General features: G+C 33.2%; 2 protein-coding genes across 3 annotated transcripts; one reads left to right on the top strand and one right to left on the bottom strand.

The window, feature by feature from the left end:
• Positions 1-1,742: 1,742 nt before the first annotated feature.
• LOC143075202 (hillarin-like) lies at positions 1,743-17,156 on the bottom strand. Of its 2 annotated transcripts, none has more exons than XM_076250546.1 (7): positions 16,731-17,156; positions 11,499-11,768; positions 10,613-10,981; positions 8,446-8,577; positions 5,524-5,606; positions 4,998-5,144; positions 1,743-3,704 (listed from the first exon to the last, which is right to left on the bottom strand). In XM_076250546.1, the coding sequence occupies exons 1-7, from the start codon at positions 17,154-17,156 to the stop codon at positions 2,351-2,353; spliced, it is 2,781 nt and encodes a 926-aa protein (XP_076106661.1). In that variant the 3' UTR covers positions 1,743-2,350. The 2 variants fall into 2 exon arrangements, with proteins under 2 accessions (XP_076106661.1, XP_076106662.1); XM_076250547.1 differs by lacking the exon at positions 16,731-17,156 and adding an exon at positions 11,866-12,020.
• A 40-nt stretch (positions 17,157-17,196) lies between these two features.
• LOC143075204 (uncharacterized) lies at positions 17,197-20,081 on the top strand. Its single transcript, XM_076250550.1, has 2 exons — positions 17,197-17,288; positions 18,941-20,081. Exon 2 carries the CDS (start codon positions 18,971-18,973, stop codon positions 19,874-19,876), a length of 906 nt encoding a protein of 301 aa, XP_076106665.1. The 5' UTR covers positions 17,197-17,288; positions 18,941-18,970; the 3' UTR covers positions 19,877-20,081.
• Positions 20,082-20,811: the final 730 nt, after the last annotated feature.

The following is a 20,811-nucleotide window of genomic DNA, read 5'->3' on the forward strand; positions in this document are numbered from 1 at the left end:
TTACTACAAGTTACAATCCCCTTCCCTTTTCATGAATGTGACCTACCGAATTAGACTATTTACCGGGTTTGTAATAACATGAGCAACACGACGGGTGCCACATGTGGAGCAGGATCTTAGTCTTTTGTTTTCAATTTTGTGTCATATGTACTATTATTTGTCTGTTTGTCTTTTTCATTCTTAGCCATGGCGTTGTCAGTTATTTTCAATCTATGAGTTAGACTGTATCTCTGGTATCTTTCGCCCTTCTTTTAGTGCTGATGAACGTAAAAGTTATGTAGTGCCGGTTTCAGTCGTTCTTCCTTGTTACTCTGATGGAGTAGTTTTTGTGTCAGGATACCAACTTCTAATGAAGTCCGTAGTGTGAGAAAATAACACGAGCGTATCGTTTCAATTTAGATTTTGACCGCATTATGATGGAGTAGATAGTATGTCACTGTTGCGAAATAATAAATTACAATTGGAAAAATAAAATCATCACGTTTGTCATAGGTTCGTGTGAAGTCCATCATGTGTGGCAACAGCGAAGAAAAGATCAAGATATGCTGCTCGATAATATTCCTTTACTGGAGTTTGATGCGACTGTCATACAAGGGAGAGGTTTAGCGCTATAATCCACCATTTTATACATTTGAAAGGCCTGTACCAAGTCAGGAATGTAACAGTTGTTGTCCATTAGTCTGATGTGTTTTATCATTTGATTTTGCCGTTTGATTAGGGACTTTCCGTTCCGAATTTTGGTGATTTTACTTTTTATACACGAGATTCAAACACTCTCTGAAATATGGGTTATCGAGTAAAGAAAATCATCAATATATATCTCGAAATAAATCAAAGACCTTTGCAAAATGTTGATTTTGTATTTGAAACGGTTGTTAGTGAATTATACTTGATGTTAGCAAAAAAAACCAGTTCAGCCAGTAGGGTTGACGACACATTTGTTGTGTGTTTTTAACTGATTATTCCAATGTGTGCAAAAAAACGGAATTCGAGGAAAAAACAAAATGAATAGTACCTAATTAAAATAATCTTTAAGCCCGAACATTTCAAACGAATGGATAACAACTGTCATATCCTGACTTGCTACATGCATTTTCTTGTGTAGAAAATGGTGGAATAAACCTAGTTTTATTGCTAGCTGAACTTCTTACTTGTATGACAGTCATATAGAGTTCCATAATATTGACAACGATGAGTGAACAAAACAAACAGACATAATAGGTTAAAAAATGTCAAAAATAATTGTGCATTCCAAATGACTGGCTTGTTATGGTAAGGAAGAAAATTCTTCCTTGCAAAAAGTGATGGACTTACTTTATATGCTTCAAAATGTACATAACAGACAGGCTTCATGATGGTAGATTTAAATGCATATAATACTAGTATATTATATTTTTATCTTAGCAAGTATTTTGTTTTTATTGTCATCCTGAATATGAACCCTTCTGAGTACCAACACGCCAAGTTGTATTTTGACATGTCATGGGCACTACTCTGACACTGATATGACCAGCTATTGCTCTTTCTTCTTAATGTCCCGTGGCTAGCGGATAAAGCAGCAAATACAAATTGCAATGTCGGTTGTGGATCGAACCGCAGACATAAAAGCATTTAGGCGGTTCAAAACAATCAAAATTAAGATTTCACTGTTTCATTGTTTCATCCTTTCATTTTATTACTTTATTTCAGTTTACGTTACATATTGCGCCAGGTGTCTTTGCTGATCAAATAAAAACAAAACATATTACATATAAATTTAATTCCATTATATTATAACCAACATTAACAAAGCTGCCATTTAATAAGTTAAGCACAGTTATTTTAATAACAATATCAGACAACATCCTGCATTAAATGATTGTATTTGGTGTATATATTTTGTAAGATTATAAATAGCACTATTTGTCTCTTTAAACAGAAGGTAATAATTTGATTTATGCTAGCAATGCTTAAAAATATTTTAACTCAAATTTCTTAATGTACATGCCAGTGCTTGCAACAATTATCTAGGAGTATTATACTTACACTAGTTTATTAGTCCCATTATACTTAGATTGCGTAATTTATAAAATTATATGCAAAATAAATATGCATATATTTTCAATGTATTGAACAAGTGTACCGAAGACATCAATGCAACTTCTGCAAGGGTATGGAATCTAGCATGAATTATTCAACTTTTCGCTTGAGTTTGATCTTCTTGTTACAAGTTTCATGAGCATTTATTTTACACATCAATAGTTAATTTTTTTTTGGCATTTTAAAGTTATTTGACTAATTCCATTGAAACAATCAATAAATTGCACATTTGTGTGAAAATTGATAAAACAAGAATCAAAATTATATTAGATCATATTTCCGTTTCCCCATCATCTACAAGTTCAAAGTCCAACAAATGAGCAAATATTGAAGCATCTCTATCTGCTGTAAATCTAGCATATATTTTTGCTGTTCCACGTGTTTTCCCTGTATTAATATTGCCTTCCCATGTAAATCCTAACTTCCGTTTTAAATGATACCAAATTTCTCCTATAACGAGGAACACTTCCACTGCTTGTGGAACGTCCAATCTAAACATGTAGCGTTTGTTCGTCATCAAGTCACCTGACACTGGCTCGTGGAGTGTGCACCTCTGCCATCGATGGTAGGTTTTAGGAAACACAGTAACGGTAGGGTTAGCCTCCTGATTTATTATTAGATAACGATATGCACAATCTAAAGTCTGACCTTCCTTGTCAGAACTAGATGCATAGAGCGAAAATATGTAGTAACCATCCCTTGGACAACGAATCATATAAGTTGCATGTGTGTCCGTCCTTGACCTAAGAAACACGTAGCGATCAATGTCGGTTACTGATTCGTCACTTGTATCGTAAAACTGAAAAGTGTGGGTTATTTTGTTTTCCTTGTTAAGTTTAAATATTATCTCCAAATTCTGTCCATTTGATACAATCAGCGGATCCACTTGGTTTTCACAAGATATATTCAGATTTTCCATAACTGGAGTTGGTCCATAAAATGGAACCGGAGGATACGCAGGCGCAGGTTCGCCTATGATACGAGTACAGTTTACAAGAAAAGAACAAGCACTTTCAAGGCATTCTGAATGCCAATAATCACCAGTGTAAATAGAAAAATAATATAGTCCACGTCTTGGCAAGTTGATAGTAAATATAACTTCGTTTTTAACATGACGAAGTAATATTCGACCTTCAAGTAACCTCGCTTCAACAGATTTGTCATAAGACTCTAGTAAGGATCCAAAACCCAATATTTTCGGAGCCACAACTCTTACTTCTACCATTCCTGTGTCAGTTGTCAACGTTCCTCCATAGTTTGAATAAAATTTTAACCCGTAATTAAAAAATGGAGATTTAACAACCGGTAAATTAATAAATTCCGAAAACGGAAGTGGTATGTCTAAAAGTTGCCATGACGCATCATCTGGATAGTGTTGATAAATATAATCCTCTGGGTCAGTCAAGAAATAAAACTCGTCATATTTGTGAAACATTTCAGGCAAGTCATCTTTATGACCTGACACATGACGAGCCGCCCACGTGCAGTTAACAAAACGCCAATTTCCATCGATTGCTACCGCTGTCCATGAATTTCTGAATGTCCCACTCTCCATTTTCATTCCTGGTTTGTAACCAGCACCTTTTGAATATCCCAAAATAATTTCACAATGCAATCCTGCAAAACTGATAAATGGCTAAAATTAGTTAGAGAATATGTAACAATATCAAAATATAAACTGTTGCGACTAGGATGATAAAACCACGAAGATGAGAAACAGTTAAACATCCCATGTTAGTAATTTTTTAAAGTGTTTCCTGTTAGTAAAAAATAGTTTTACTAAAATAGTGTGAAAATAACGTAGTATGTGGTAGGTTTTTTTATGATTGTCAAAGTATTGGTATTGTTCGCCTTGATCATACTTGAAGTTTATTATTCAAAGCATTCCCGTTAGTCAAGAAAACGAACAGCAATGCAATGTTAATCACAAACAATTTTGTATAATTTTCCCTGCTTCAATATGCGTTTTTTCCTAATGCTAGTACATGTCTTAAGAATATTATCTGAGATTAAGTTTCAAAAGCAACACTTCTTTTTTTTTTTTGACTTCGAAATTTAAATCCAGTTGTTCATCTGAATTGATATATATTAATTCTATGTAAAGCGATCTGATTGAAATCGATTGCAAACAACAAATATATTGACAATGTCCACTTACAAAGATGATGGTTTTTAAATACAACTATATAATCATTGAGATGTGCTTTGCTTAAAAAGAAAATCAAAGGATATGGAGTATGTCCATCCTTGACACAAAATTAGTTCATGCAGGTCATCGATGTGTCATCGAGAAACACACACAAATCAAAGAAACAGTGCTTTTATAGCTGTTAGGCCACACTTAAATATATTTTGGTTTGCCCAAACCCTACCCAAAGGTTGAGACAGTGGGTAGGTAGGAAGGCATTTTCTTTTTTTTTTCAAAAAAAGAAATTGAAGTGTCAGATGTTTATTAGTCTTCATGCCAATTTGATTAAAAAAAACTTCGTCAAATCAGGTCAATAAAAGAATTTAAGCAGGCAGCTTTTTTTCTGGGTAGGTAGCGTTTGGGCAAACAAACCTATTATTTATTAGGCCTTATTCATCCTAAAGTCAGTGAAACCTTTGACTGATTATGCTTATATGACTGCTTATGCTTATATGTGTAAAATATTATATGCTTTGAATATTGAAATGTACATTGTATGACCTATATACGTTGAATGCTTTAAATGTGCTTAAAATATTAAAATTTGCTTATGTGTTGTAAATATGCTTTGTACATGTTGCATGAATAATCAATTTTTTGCATCAATGTCTTATGGAGGTATAAAAACACAATACCATTATTTTGTTACTTATGATTACCTTACTGACTTTGTAAATCAATCCTTTTGTGATTTATTTCATTGTAATTGCAATAGTCCAGATAAACTTACTTGCAAAGTTTTTTAAAGAGTTGATGGTATGTCTCTTTACCACTTCGTACTCCCTTTAACAATGTCATAGCTTGCATATTCGGTCTTATTATTTCATTTACATTGTGTTTGCTCAGATCTTTGGCTATCACCCACCGAAATATCACTCTGGAAAAAAAAATCATACAGTTTTAGTAGAGACAGTTTGTTAAGCTGATATTTTCAGTACATTTTGATTATCTTTTATAATGGTTGGGACAATTATTCATTTGTGTTTATCAATCATAACATTCACTTGTCTTATGTTGAAAATGTATTGTTATTTTCAGGATTCTCAAATTGAAAATGTAACAGATCATAAAACCACACAGTATAATTCGAGACATCGTTTATTGAATACACTCGCTTTTACAATTATAATTCAATGAGGTTAAATATACTGGAGTTAAGTTAACACTATTGTTTTTATTTTATTTTTTAAATCTGCTAACGTTGTTATTTTATTTTTTACATAGTGCATTAACAAATCATTTTATTTAGTACCAACCTAGCCTTTTCAAGTTCAGTCTCACATTCACGTGTCAAATCCTTGATCAAATCTGTAAAGGAACCGTAGTCCTGATTGGCACACTGCAAACGAAACAAAATCATCAAAGATGAAAGGCTAATAATTGGGTTTGTCAAAAGCGTATTTCGTCTAAATAAGACTTATCAGTTTAATACACTTGATTAAAAACAGTTCAGGCGAATTCAAATACAAAGCGCAAGATTAATAGCAGCCAATAATTTATAAAAAGCTGAAAACAGCTATAGAAATCTATGGGAGAAAATCCCTGGAGTTTCTTATAATTATGTACTTTATATATGTAGGACTCTAAAGTGCGATGTTCACGCTAAAGTGCGATGGTCTACGCTAAAGTATGATGGTGTCTCACGCTAAAGTGCGATGGTTGTTTGTTTGCTCAAGTACAATGGTATAGCACGCTAAAGTGCGATGAACCAAACGGTTTGCAAAAGCTAGTAAGCTTAGGTTTAAATATGTAATAGGCTTTATAATTTACCGGTAGTGATTTAAGTGCATGATAAATATACGCTTGAAAACATGTACCTTTATTTAACATACGTTTCTGTTCCATAAAATCCACAATATTTTAATGAGGACCGCAAAGTTATTTATAAAACTTCATTTAACGTAAAAATTATTTAAATGTATCCGTTTTCAATAAATGCAGGATACAGGATACGTATACGTATACTATTTTGTATCTTTAAAGTAAACTTCAGATACAAGTTCTCCTTCCAGCACCCGAAAAAAGACACACATCTGCTTCAGCCGACAAAGCACGGTTCGGTTTAAATAAATTAAGTCATGGACACTTGGTTTCTGGCTGCTTGGTCTATAAGTTGTAATATATATTCTAGCTAGTACATTTTTGATTTGTATAAACGACTGTTAACGTCATAATCCAACAACGTTTCTTACGTCTAAACTTTCGCGGACCATCGCACTTTAGCGTATACCATCGCACTTTAGCGTGACCATCGTACTTTAGCGTCCACATCGCACTTTAGAGTCCTACATATACAGTCGACTTACAACAAAATATCATATTAATATAATATTTCAATTACTGTGATTGCGATACCCTTTAGACGAAACATCCAACAAAAAATCAGAATAGTTTTAATATACAATGTAAGAAGCATCGTATATAGATATAGGAAGATGTGGTATGAGTGCCAATGAGACAACTCTCCACTCAAGTCACAATTATAAAAGTAAACCATTATAGTTCAAGGTACAATCTTCAACACTGAGCATAGGGTCAAACCGAACAGCAAACTATAAAGGACCCCAAAAATTACTAATGTAAAAAAACACTGAGCATAGTTTCAAACCGAACAGCAAGCTATGAAGGACCCCAAAAATTACTAATGTAAAAAAACACTGAGCATAGTTTCAAACCGAACAGCAAGCTATGAAGGACCCCGAAAATTACTAACGTAAAACCATTCAAACGGGAAAACCAACGGTCTAATCTATATAAAAATCAGATGCTCCGCATGGCGCAGCTTTATAGGACCGTAAAGTTGAACACTGAACGGTTGGGACAATTATGGACACAACATTCAAGCTGGATACAGCTCTGAATTTGGATTGTGATTAAATAGTTGACACAGCATAGGTTTCTGACACAGAATGAATGTGGACTAATGAACTTAATTTTTTTTTTTTTTTTTTTTTTTTTGCTTTTGAGCAATTCACTATGCTGTTGAATATTAATCCTAATTAAAATAATTTCTGAAATCTGAAATGAGAAAAATTGAACCCCCCCCCCCCCCCCCCCCCCCAATTTGTTTTCACCTCCCTCTTTCCTAGGGAATGTGTACAAAGAGACACAGATGCTGCCCTCGATAGCATATAACGTTATAAAGGGACATAACTCAAGAACTGTAAGAGTAAAAAGTAAAGCTGCCAAAATTTGAACTAAAACTGAGTTTAGAGGTAATAAGCATTATATACACATTTCATTAAATTTAGTTGAGACAATCTTAAGTTAAGAGAACAGAAACTAAAAAAATCTTCAATTATTCCAATTGTAAAGGGTCATAACCCTAGAATGGTAATCAAAGTGCATGTAATCACTGAATGGTAAAGATTGCTTTAATTTATCAGTTGGTAGTAAAGTGAATATTGCGTTGTATATTGTATATAGCATTGATTTAAGTTGATTCAACTACTATTTTGGACGAAGAAAGATAACTCCAATTTTCAAAGATTTCATAAAGCATTGGTTTTAGGTGATTTAACATCTATTCTGGACAAAGAAAGATAACTCCAATTTATTGTCTTAATACTACAAAAATGCTTGTTTTTGGTCTCTTTTTGGCCCTTTATTCCTAGACTGTTTGCCCAATAACCCTTAAAATACATCCCAACCTTCTACTTATGGTATTAAACATTGTGGTACAATTTCAGAAAATTGAAATACTTATACACAACTTCTTGTCCTGACATTAGATAAATGCTTATTTGGGCCCCTTTGGGCCCCCAAATTCCTAAACCTTAGGGACCATAACCCCCAAAATCAATTTTATTGATTTCTATTTACTTATACTAAAGTTATTATCCGGAAACCAGCCGTCTTCGGACGACGCTGACGACGACGACACGACGACGTGATACCAATATATGACCGCAAAATTTTTTGCGGTCGTATAAAACAGAAACAAGAAACACATAGGAACCACATAAACAGACGACAACTACTGAACATCAGATGCATCTTTCTAAAGTGTGGTTCTTTAAACTGTTTGTAATTATAAAACATGTATGTAATTATTCACCAATGCTATTATATTTGTATATGTGTATATGTAAATTCTATAAGCTGTATATTGCTTCTGAATAAAAGACTTTTATTATCATAAATTGATATATAAAAAAGAATCGTTTTAAGAGCTTTACCTCTATAGAACGTTTATCCAAATGTTCGAAAACTTCCGGTGACTTGTACAGTTCTCCTTTCTTTGTTTCTGGGGCCATTGTTGCCGGTTTCATTGAATGGTCGTATATAGCTGTTCTGTCAAATTCCTTGTCCTGTAAAACAAATATTGAAATTAAATGTATTTGAATTAGACTCTGGCAAAAATAAAAGTATCCACTGAATAAAGAGAACTATAGATTATCAATAAAGATATGTTCATACTTTGAAAGAATAAAATGTATCCACTAAATAACGTCAACCCTGTAAAATATCAATGAACAGTTTTCATCAACTATTTAATTAGCATAAAACACGCAAATTTGATATATTCACTAGCATATCTTTGTTGTTTTCGGTTGGTTTTTTTTGGTGAATGGATATCATTTTTCTTTGCCAATACGGTTCTCCCTTATGTTTAGATTTATTTGCTACACACTTAAGATATTCAACATATAGTTTATTTATAGATTTATTGTTTTCTACTTTATACAGCATATTAATTGACTATGTAAGGGTAACATTTATCCTACATCTCTCCTTGTAAAGAGGTAGAGCCGATTTGCCGAGGATTTGTTTCATTCGATAAGATAGGTAATTCATGTTTTAAATAGCCTGATAGATGCTAATTATAGTACATGAAAATACGTCACATCATCTATTTCCATACCTTGAACAGGTATTCCTACAATAACAAGGCCAAGACTATTGATTTTTAAATATTGATTCTATTTTATTATAAACATCCTTTATGCAAGGTGCCATACAATGTACCACGTAACTTGTCAAAGAGCCAAATAATATTGAACAAATTTAAATCGTGATTTTCTCATTCTGAATATATGTATATCTGTATTTGTCCTGGTCTTTTAATGTTTTATCGTCTATAAGATAAGATAAGATAATACATGTATATATTATAACCGGAGAACATCTTACATCAGTTGGTCATAGATCACCCCATGTTACTAACACATGCTATATTGTCTTTTCTGTCATTTTAACAAATCGGCCCTTTGTTGTGATACAGATGCAACAGCTTCTTGATGTTTTACCTACAATCACTATTTGTAGTGTAATTGATTTGATCTGTTGTGTTTTCTCGATGACTTAGGTACCGGTGTAGGGACGGTGGTAAAAAATTCAATACTAGTATCTATATAGTTTGTGAATTGGCGAGAAAATTGTTGTTGACTGCATTTGTTACATATAATGCCATGTTCAAACAAGGTTTCGAAAAATTGTTTGTGTTGTTTTGAAACTTGTATACAATGGCCTTATTTGAAGTTATGTGTCTATTACACTCACAACATGTAGGCTTCATTGCTATAGAATTAATTCTCGTGTTATTGGTTATGTACAGGCACCTACATCAGTTTAACGGCAGTTGTTCCTTGAATATATGTAATAAATGTAAACACATAAATAGAAAGTTCGTCAAGAGTATGGACAGTCATAGGAATGCACACAATAAGCGATACATTATTTTTTTCTTTGATACATGTTGAATGATATACCAGTAAACTATATAGTCAAAAATGAACCAGAAAGACTCTATGAAATAAGCAAACATCCGAAAAAATATGATAGAAACATTAAAATTTAATATAACAACACAAAAAATGCAAATATATTGAGCGAGATTTGAACCCTTACTTCAAAGTCATCATATATTTGTAGTTCTGTGCTCTACTGATTGAGCTACGGCGATGCTTATACCTTTATCTTTTATTAAGAGGCTATATCGGTACAATTTATCGATGTTACAACTTTTTCTTTAAAAAGTTGTTTTTATGTAATAAGGACACACTAAACCAATTTCATTTTTAAAGGAAAATATAGTATGAATAACAACAGTCATAAAAAGCATAACTTTTGTTTGGTTTGAAATGTCCTTCAGGGGGGATTCCCTGTTTTTCCTACCTATAAACACACCCGAAAATCCGCATATTGGACTTTTATCCTTTTTGAAGGTTACATTAACTATTGATCACACGTATCATAATATATGTAAATCGAGATATTGATCAAAAAGCATTTTTATTTTTTGTTTTTATAGTAAATTTCATTCTGTCGACACTTTTTTAAATTGGCCCTTCTGTGAAAAAAATCCTCGGCATATTGGCCCTACCTCTTTTAATATTAACGTACCTTCTCCGAAATCAACAGCATCATTTCAAATCCATGACGATCTAGCATCTTTGCAGTTCTAGTTTTCTCCTCTGTTGATATTTTGTCCATCATTGTTTTCAGTTTTTCTTCTCTCATACGTCTGAAGTGTTCCTCTATCCTTTCCCTCTCAGCCATTAAATTAGGGGTACTTCCGGAAAGAGACATCTGCTCGAAACTTGACAGAAGCTCGGAAGCTGCACGTTCTTTTTCGTAACCAATGGTTTCATCCAACCTTCTCATTTCTTTTTCTCTCTCCTCTAATAAAAATCGTTGTAATCTTTCTTCCTCTTCTTTGTGTCTCTGTTCTAAAATGAACTGGCCTTGGAAAACACCACTGGTTTTAAAATCCTGAAATGCAAGAAATAAACTCAGATAAACAAGTTATCAAAAAATAATCAGTGTAATTGGTCGTTTTAAAGTTCCCAATCATATAAAAGTATTTTGTTAACTTGCCAGTATTATCGTAACTAAACTTCTGCTCGGTCTCCAATGCAATATAATTTATGAACAATGAGTAGTAGTAAATGTAACAAAAATGTATATCTCCATTTTTTTCCCCCTTTATACGTGTATTTTACATTTTCACAATCGGAGTAGCGTAGTCCTACAGACAGATAGATAGGTTATCTGTCGGACAATTCTACTCTGAAAGGGGGGTAATATATACCTAACTTTTTAATGACTTCATGGTTCAGGTATCAAGTAAGCTAACCAAAAATATTACCTTTACATACTCTTAAGGCATTTTATTGTTAAAGACGCCTGTAAAACATGATTTCAGTTTGCTTTATAGTTGTGTATATGTGTCTACGATCTTCTAAAGACATAAACGACGTAAAAAATGAATAAATAAAATTAATCTTACACTAAAGCTTTGCAGTGGTGGTTTCGGTCGTAGATAGCTCGTTGCTGACATTGTACTATAGTCCATGCTATGAGGCGTCTGCATGAAGCTTGATATATCATTCATGGTACTCCTAGGTGTAACACTGACAAGACTAGAGTCTGTAGTGAGGTTTCCTCTAGGTGTTGAAGCTCTTGTTATCTTGGGACTAACCCTTGGGCTATTCCGAGGGCTCGGAACTGGTTTTGGACTAGAACTTCTCGAAAGATTCTTGTTATTTTCTCCTGGTAGCTGTAAAAATTTGGAAATGTTAGATGGAAAAATAAGAAATTTACAGAATAATGATTTTATGACAATCCCTTATCAGATACTCTCCTACAAAACTAACCATTGTATTCAAACTTTGCCATCTTTTCTAGTTTCGATCGTCTCCGTGAAGTGAACCATTGGGAATAAAATTATCAAGTAATTCACTGAATTTTCTCACATAATTTAAATATCTAAATTACATGCTTTTGCTATATTATTTTCTTTTCAACAATTTACATAGCTTACTTGTACCTATTTGCCTTAAGGGGTACCATCAACATTTATAACATGCAATTTACACAATTAATTGTTAGTTGACAAGTGATAGAGACGACCAGACTGTAACAAATTGTGGGAAACACTGAAAAATGTAAAGAGATTTATCCAAACTTTAAAAAAAAAAAGAAGATATTTTTCTTTGGCAAATCGAATGCAAACTGGTTCTAGTCCGTTTATGGGCCCTTAGTATTCTGAAAACGACTTTAGGAATGTTACACCTTCGATGTATAAAATAATCCGATTAAATTGTCGTACATACAAAACCAACACATTTTTGTGTATGATAAATATGAGAAATAACTATAAAAGTGTGTCAAAGTGATAAAATAGACGCGTTGGTTCAATGGATTTCGAGTTTTCGTTAATTGTTTGCATTCGTATTTATATATCCAGATTATTAGTTCTCCTGAGTAGTATAAACGATAATATATTATATATTGACTGCGTGTACAATTATAGATTTATAAATCATAAGTTAGTAAACAATAATAAAACATGGCCGATCTTACCTGTGTATTACCTGTAAAAAGGTAACAGTAGAGTATTCAGATGATATGGTCTATTGCTACTTGTATTACATTAAGACATACAGCTATGATTATGGAAGTATACCACATATTGATTGATCTTAACGTTTAGTGGCAAATATTACATATATATTTGTAGAACGATAATATGCTTGCTCACACGGCAGCAGTCAAACGTATTGCCCTTAGCGGGCACACTACTTTGCCACTGAATATCGAATGTTTCGCATAGAAGCAGCAAGTTCTATTTTTGACCTAGACTGAATCGACCACAAGACGTCCTATACTCTGAGCTATATATAGCTAATTAAAAACTCTCTACATAATTCATTTTATAAAAAAAGGAGATGTTGTATTATTGCCAATGAGACAACTGTCCACAAAAGACCAAATGACACAGAAATTAACAGCTATAGGTCACCGTACGGCCTTCAGCAATTAGCAAAGCCCATACCACATAGTCAGCTATAAAAGGCCCCTTTCAATTGACCTCCAAGGGTTGACCGGGGTATGACAATTGTTCATCTCTGGTCTTCCACTCAAAATAAAACCCTTGCAAAAGTGGGAAGTCCGTTTGGTTATACCGAGGTATAAATTCGTAGCCACGTTCAGTCGGAATGGTAACGTATAATGCGATGACATTCTCTCTCTCTCTCTCTCTAAATGTTAAGGAATCTTTTCAACAACTCTCTGTGTGTTCTATAGGTTGTCCCTATCCAACATGTCCTTTTCTTCCGTTTTCATTCAAAATGTTCCGCCCTTCACACTAACTCTCGGAGTGGTCCACGTTTAGTTAGCTGCAAACAAATGTTGCCCATATTCAAAACTCACTCGTCTCCTATAAGCGGCCAACGTTACCCACCCATTATCCTAATAGTTCCCTATGCTGAATCTATGTTATCATTTCTAATTTAGTCTCTTCTCGTCCTGGGCATGCATGAAAAAGTTGACACTGGGTGTCAAACAAGCAACAATCAATCAATCAAACCATTACCACCAAGTTATCTTTTCCTAGGTCATTCGTGCTTATGGTATGTGAAAACTTCGTATCTTTTAAACCAAAAATGTTAAAACACATTTATAAATGTATAAGTTGTTTAAAATAATAGACATTTCACAAAAATCTAATAGAATGAATATACATTTCCATCTGTGTATGTATGTGTTCTTTTCTTTGTTATCTTTTAAATCAAGAATATCTTTAAAAAATCTTTTTAAATTTTCAAATTGTAAAAGAACAATAGATTTTAAAATCCTTTCACAATTCCCCATAGTCTAGCTTTTTGCATGTACTGTGTTGTGCGTATTTTTTTAGCTTTGGATAACTGGGATTCTTTCAAAATTAAAGAATGTGTAACATGCAAATTTCACTGTGTGTCCATTATTTTTAGTTGTTAATACTGCATGTCGTATACAGCGGAAAATCCTTAAAATTAGAACACTTTAAGGTGACGATTTTATGATGCTGTCAAAATACATTTTAATTGCATTTAAACTTTTTAAAATAACCATTTTTGTCAGTATATATATATTTGAGAAGGTACAAGGTATATACCGAACGCCAATACTGTATATGTATATGAGGGAAAGTCGACTGGATGTCAACGAGACAGTTTTTTCCAAAAACATAAATAAACGAAAGACATGCATCTAGAGTGTTCCCAGTCATGTCAGTGTTCTTGTATGACAAGAACCAACCAGATGACATCCAAACAGAGAAGTAGCAGTCACCATTAAAATCACAAATATATATATATATATATATGATTTGGACAGTATAATAATATTACACGAGTTCTTGGTGGACCTTAATAGCTATTGCAAAATCCTATGACAAAACGTAGTCTTTAGAATTAAGAACATGAAATGGTGTTTCTGGAATTGATATAGTAGTACTCCTGTCATGATATTAAAGAATAGTTTCGTTTGTAGATTAAAAATCCAATTTGTTCAATGTGATAAGGAAATCTGTTTTGAGATTAAAACTTAATTTCAGTGATTTATAGAGCGAAGACCTGTTGCTTTCTGCATCAACAAATCTACATGTCATGGGAAATGAGTCGATAAAAGGCATCAATCCCGTTAATTCCTCACTGTCAAATTGAGTTTTGTGGATCAAGATGTAATATTGGAAAAATGTTTCAATTTAATGACAATACCAAGGAATTGGATTCATTTGTATACGAAATAAATTGTTTATAGTTGACAAGTCTACGGATATAAACGTTAATATTGTCTGTCAGAATGACGAATCTTCAGGATAGACTTTCAGCACTGGCAAGCGACAATGTAGCCGGTGGTACCTGTTGAACAAAGACAAAGAACTCCGAACAGCTGATCATGTGTCAGACATGTGACTTGATCATATACCCAGAAGCTGATAGATGAAAGTATAAAGAGTAAACGTTACATTTTATTTGACACTCATGTCAGATTTGTGAAACATTAATGAACGAGCGATTCAAATAATTTAATATGTTTCATATTAATAAATAACTTCCTCTCCATACATTTGAGAATGGCTAATATGTGTATTTTCAATAAATATTTAACATACATTTCAATATGATTTGATCATTATGTTACTTATTTTAATGTCTCAAAACACCAAAACTGAAACACTGGCTTTGTACGTGGGTCAGAACCGAGTTGGCGTTTTAAGCAACTGCGTTCGTGGTAAAAAGTAAAATTACAAAAATATCGAACTCCAGGGAATTTCAAATGGGAAAGTACCTTATCAAATGGCAAAATCAAAAACTCAAACACATTAAACGAACGGAACAACTGTCATATTCCTGACTTGATACATACATTTCCTTATGTAGAAAATGGTGGATGAAACCTTGTACATATTTAAACTTTTCTCTTTTTCATGATGGTATCACCCCTTTGCTGTATCGATTTTTTTGTTACAATTTATTATATTGATACTATTTAAAGTTTTGTTTTATTTGTTAAAACATATACAATCAGGAACACGTAACCACCTATATCAGTATCGTGAATTCTAAAGAAACTTGAAATCATGTACCATATCTTTATTTCCTGCAACTGTGTAACTTTTTCAGTATTACCAAGTTTTAGAAAATTTGAAGAAGTAACGATAAATTTGAGTTTGTTCACCGTATAAATTTATTATCTTATTGTCAATAGACGTCTTTCTCTTCAAAACGCACTCTTACTGGATATCCGTACTGCATGTGTAATAGGGAAGCTTGGTCCTACTGTGCTCTCTTGCAGTGATAGTCGGTAATAAGGTGTACTCAAGACCAGATCATATAAACTTTCATTTATTCAACAAATATAATGCAAAGACTTTTATGTTAAACTAATCTGTAAGCATAAGGAAGTAAAGAAGAGCACAACCCTCGTACATGTGTTATCTTGTGAAATTGAAATCCGTTGGATATTATTGTAATATATTATATGTAATAAATATTAAAGTGACTAGCTACTTTTAATTTCAAATAACTAAACTATAGTTGTAGCAGTTTAAATCGCTCTTACAGATGGTTTTAATGTATACTGCAACGCGTTTATTTTAAAGAAAACTCGTTCTTGATATTATACGCCGACGTTTTAAGAGCCATATCTTTATTTTAAGCAATGAAGCATACTAACACTTTATTTATATCAACATTAAGTCATGTAAATACATTTTATTGATTAGTTTGCATTAGGTGTGTTTTATATATAACTATCAAAGACTTTGAGTCATGAATGAACACGGATATATATGCGTCAGCTTGGGTAGGCCAGGATGATACGTAGTCCCGTTCTGGTTTTATATGACCCAAGATGGCTTTAATTAACTTATATAATCTTGAATCTACAAAAACCTTAAACCACAAGAAATTTATACAACCACATATGATCTATCGTATGCTCTGGGTTTTATTTTATACAAACCTGGGACTAATAGATAAATGTACTATGTATATGAGTCCCAAATCCAAGATCCAACTTGTCTTTTATTCTATATTGAGTAGTCAGCACAGACCAGACAAATCGTTCTAGCCTATGTCTGTTTCTAATCATACTTCGCATTTTCTGTGATTAATTATAATCACAACATACATAAAGAGAAAGTCGTACATTAAAAGATGGTCATGAACTAAACATATAAGTCATATAATACCTGTATAACATATCCAGTGGACGGCAAAGCATTCTCTATGTCTAATGGTTGTCTCTCATATCGGACCTGGTCCAAAAGTTTACCGACATGAGATTTGCAATAAACTTCTTTGTCTGATGTCCCATTCGCATCGTTTCTGTGGAATGTCTGCATTGTCAACGGTAGTCCACATATCCGACACCGAAAACATTGTTTATGGAATAAAACACCAACATTGACTTGATCTGATGTTCTAACCCTGCGGTAGCACCGAAAGCAAGGGTCCTTTGGGTCGGGATTAGGTTTTCGTTCAAATCTGAATTCATACAATGTCGCCCTTTCGTACGTGAACGAATATTTGTACGATCCATCTTCTCCTCGTCCCTCCTGAACGTCTATCTTTACTGGAACATCCATGTCCCCAGACATTTCATGTGTTAATAACATCCATTTTGTTTACGTGAAATACCACAATGTTGATATATAAAATTGTACAGGTAATCTGACCTTAAACTGTCATACCTGTGTGGCCCGGTAACTAGCAGAATGGAAAACAATCCATAAAATGTAATATTGCAGGTAAAACATAATTAATCATTAATGTGTTTACAACAATAAAATAATGAATCGATAATAGAACAGAAGTTACAGAATTGATAATGTAATAGTTTGTATACAAATCCTTGATAAAAGCATATTTGTTTTATTGCATATATCTATACTATTAAACGAGAAGACCTCATTTTTGGTGTCGCTTCTCTTCTTTCCAGAATAAATTAATCAACACGCCTCTGTGTCCTATAGGTACAGTGCATAGTCGCATTTGTCATCCATTCATATGATTATTCAAATTGAGTTATTTTAGGAGAAAAACGAGAAAAAAGGCATCCGGATATTGTCCCGTCATTGTACGAAATTTTAAGTCAGATTAGACTTCCGGTTTGCGTTTTTCTGTATACTTTGAACATACATATACTACGAATAAAGTGTATTTTCAGAATTTTATCTGCTATCATTTTCAAGTTTAGTATCCACGGCGGTCACAGAGTTTATTAAATAGAAAGGGTCTGTATACTATATCAATGATCACCATGGATCGATTAGTAAACTTAGAATTGAAAGTAAATACGCTTTATTTATATAGTAATGAATGTTCATAATATACAGATAAGCGCTAAAATTATTCATGTGAACTTTTGATACTCTTTCTGAAATTCTCCAGTCATTAAATCTTTTACAAAATTCATTAATTACATAAAAAAAAAGAAGATGTGGTATGATTGCCATGTTAAGACAACTCTCCACAAGAGACCAAAATGACACAGATATTAACAACTATAGGTCACCGTACGGTCTTCAACAAAGAGCAAACCCCATACCGCATACTCAGCTTCAAACTCTCCACAAGAGACCAAAATGACACAGATATTAACAACTATAGGTCACCGTACGGTCTTCAACAAAGAGCAAACCCCATACCGCATACTCAGCTTCAAAAGGCCCGAAATGACAATGTAAAACAATACAAACGAGAAAACTAGCGGCCTTATTTATGTACAAAAAATGAACGAAAAACAAATATGTAACACATAAACAAACGACAACCACTGAATTACAGGCTCCTTACTTAAATAAATGTTCATAACATACTAAATGTATGTTCATATTGAAATTGATAGAAAACCAAAAATTGGGAACTTTGGAAATAAAGGTGGAGGGTAAAAAAACATTTTCCTGTCCCCAATAACCTATGACTTATGATACTTTTGCTGAAATTCTCCAGTCATTCTGTATTTTACAAAATTCTTCCAACAACACTTTACATACTTTAAACTACGCTCTGAATGCCCGCGATTTCGCGGGTGTGTTCTAGGGTAACTAAATCATTGGAATGAAAGCTTACACGAATAAGTTTTAAATCTAATAAAATGCGACTCATACTTGTATAATGCTATGATTTTGTAAGGTGTACTTTTATCTCTGCTCTTCTGATCTCTTCTATAAGATTTGTATAAATCCTTGGTCAGATTGTAATTTATACTGGTATTTTCATACATATATTAGTATTTAGTAAATTAACACTATAAAAGTATATGCATTTCATAATATACTAGTATGATATTGTTCAAAATAAGATGTGAGTAAATAAGTTGCCTGCTTGGAAACTTAGATATGTCCGGAAACGGTTTACTTCAACCTTTACTTTGTATATTTGCTATCTTCCGTTTCAGAAGGGGCGTGGCAATCATGTAAACAAAATAATGGAAGACGAGGTTGTTGCGGGAATAGTGTCTTCTCTTAAAGAACTAATTGATGAAGAAGAGCAGTTGATTAGATATAGCAGGGATATTTTGAGAGAGGAGAATGGTTTCTCAGTATTCGTAGATGACAAAATAAAGAAATTGTTCAGTCTTGCGTTTGTTTACAAAAATATATTCCAAAAGCATGATGTCAAAACCAAGGAGGAATTTGAACGATTGATCAGAAAATATTTTAGGCATTCAGATGTAAGAGACTTACACGATGAATTAGTTGACACAGAGGAGGAATGGGATTCTATACTTAAAGACCTTGATCAAAGAATGGGGGCTTTGTCTAATGTAAAAGTATTACGTATTGGAGATAAAGCACCGGTTGAAACTGAGCTGGTGGATGCACGCTCAGGACAATCTACCACAATAGAACAGTTCTTACCAGGAGGAAAACATATAGTTCTTGTTTTACTAAGACATTTCGCGTGATTACCGTGACGAAATCACGTTGCACAACTTGAAGAATCCATAGATGACATTCAAAAAGCAAACGGATCAGTAATTCTTATTTCATTTGGACTAAAAGAAGGTGCGGAAAAGTGGTTAGAAGAAACAAAGTCGAGTTTCCCGATGCTTTTGGATACTGAAAGACGAATTTATTTAGCATTTGGTCTTCCAAGATCTGTTGCAAAAGTGTGGGGAGTTGGCAGTATGGTATATTATGCCGAGAAGATGACACATGGCATACCACTACCAAAACCTTATGAGAACATCCATGACGATGCAATTCAGATGGGAGGCGATTTCATTATTAATAAAAATGGAGATGTCACCTTTTTGTATTGCAGCCAAACCTCGAGCGACAGACCATTAATTCCGACCGTACTTGAAGCTATTCAAGGTTGTGAGAAATAAATTTGACAAGAACTAATTGCTGGAACTACATAAAGTATGTGATTTTAGACAGGAAAGTGTATGATAGTTATAGCTGAAAACAAAGAATGTTGGCTGTAGCTGGATCGAACTTTTTGTCATCACATGCTAAATTTTAGTATTTTGTTGCGTTTATCATTTTCAAAATTATGTTAGTTAATTTATAAATAGTATATGTAGCAGTCAATGGGTTTTTTTTATTGAAAATTTCCAATAGTACCGACACACTTGTGCAGTTAGACTTTATACTAAACGGAACATGACAAAACAGTATAAATTGCGTCGTATCCTTTTTATGTATTAATTTGTTTCAATCTCCTTTTGTTTTATGACAGCCAATGATTTGTCCTTAAAAATATAAATCCATACAGAAAAAGATCATTTGAAGGGAGAGGATAAAAGAGACAATTATTTAGCCCTGTGAATTACTAAAAGCGTTAAATTCCGTATTTTCACTCTTGGCAACATGATAAAAAGGAGATATACAATATATTACACAAATTCAACAAGGAACAAAATCCGATACACTGGCCTGAAAATGCTGCGAAAATATCTTAACCCTTCAAAATTAGTGGCGATAAACTAGGATAATTCCAAGTGGAAGACCGTAATGCCGCAAGTCTCCGAACTAGGTCCATGTATACTGTTTGTCTTGTATATGTAAATGTTTTATCACAAGAGACGGTAAACTTAGAAACCGTTTTATTGGCCGACGATACAAATAGTTTAGGATCTAAAGCGAAGAGCAGTAGACATTAATAACTATTGGGTAACAGTATTAGTAAGATTTAAGAAGAACATAATATAGGAGTAGTAATTACTGCAAAGGTATCATTCCAAACTCCATACGTTAAAAGAGTAAATAAGAAATACCAGAAGTCTATTACTAAAGAACTCTAGTAATGGACTTCTGGAAA

This window comes from Mytilus galloprovincialis, chromosome 5 (assembly GCF_965363235.1).
Source record: "Mytilus galloprovincialis chromosome 5, xbMytGall1.hap1.1, whole genome shotgun sequence".
NCBI lineage: Eukaryota > Metazoa > Mollusca > Bivalvia > Mytilida > Mytilidae > Mytilus > Mytilus galloprovincialis.

Bases quoted from the DNA above. Each gene is read 5' to 3' on its own strand.
- LOC143075202 (XM_076250546.1), bottom strand. From the start codon at position 17,156: ATGTTATTAACACATGAAATGTCTGGGGACATGGATGTTCCAGTAAAG. The intron at 8,578-10,612 runs GTACGTTAATAT...TTTGTTTTACAG, and splicing joins TGCTGTTGATTTCGGAGAAG to GACAAGGAATTTGACAGAAC. The intron at 5,145-5,523 runs GTTGGTACTAAA...TTTTTTTTCCAG, and splicing joins ACTGAACTTGAAAAGGCTAG to AGTGATATTTCGGTGGGTGA.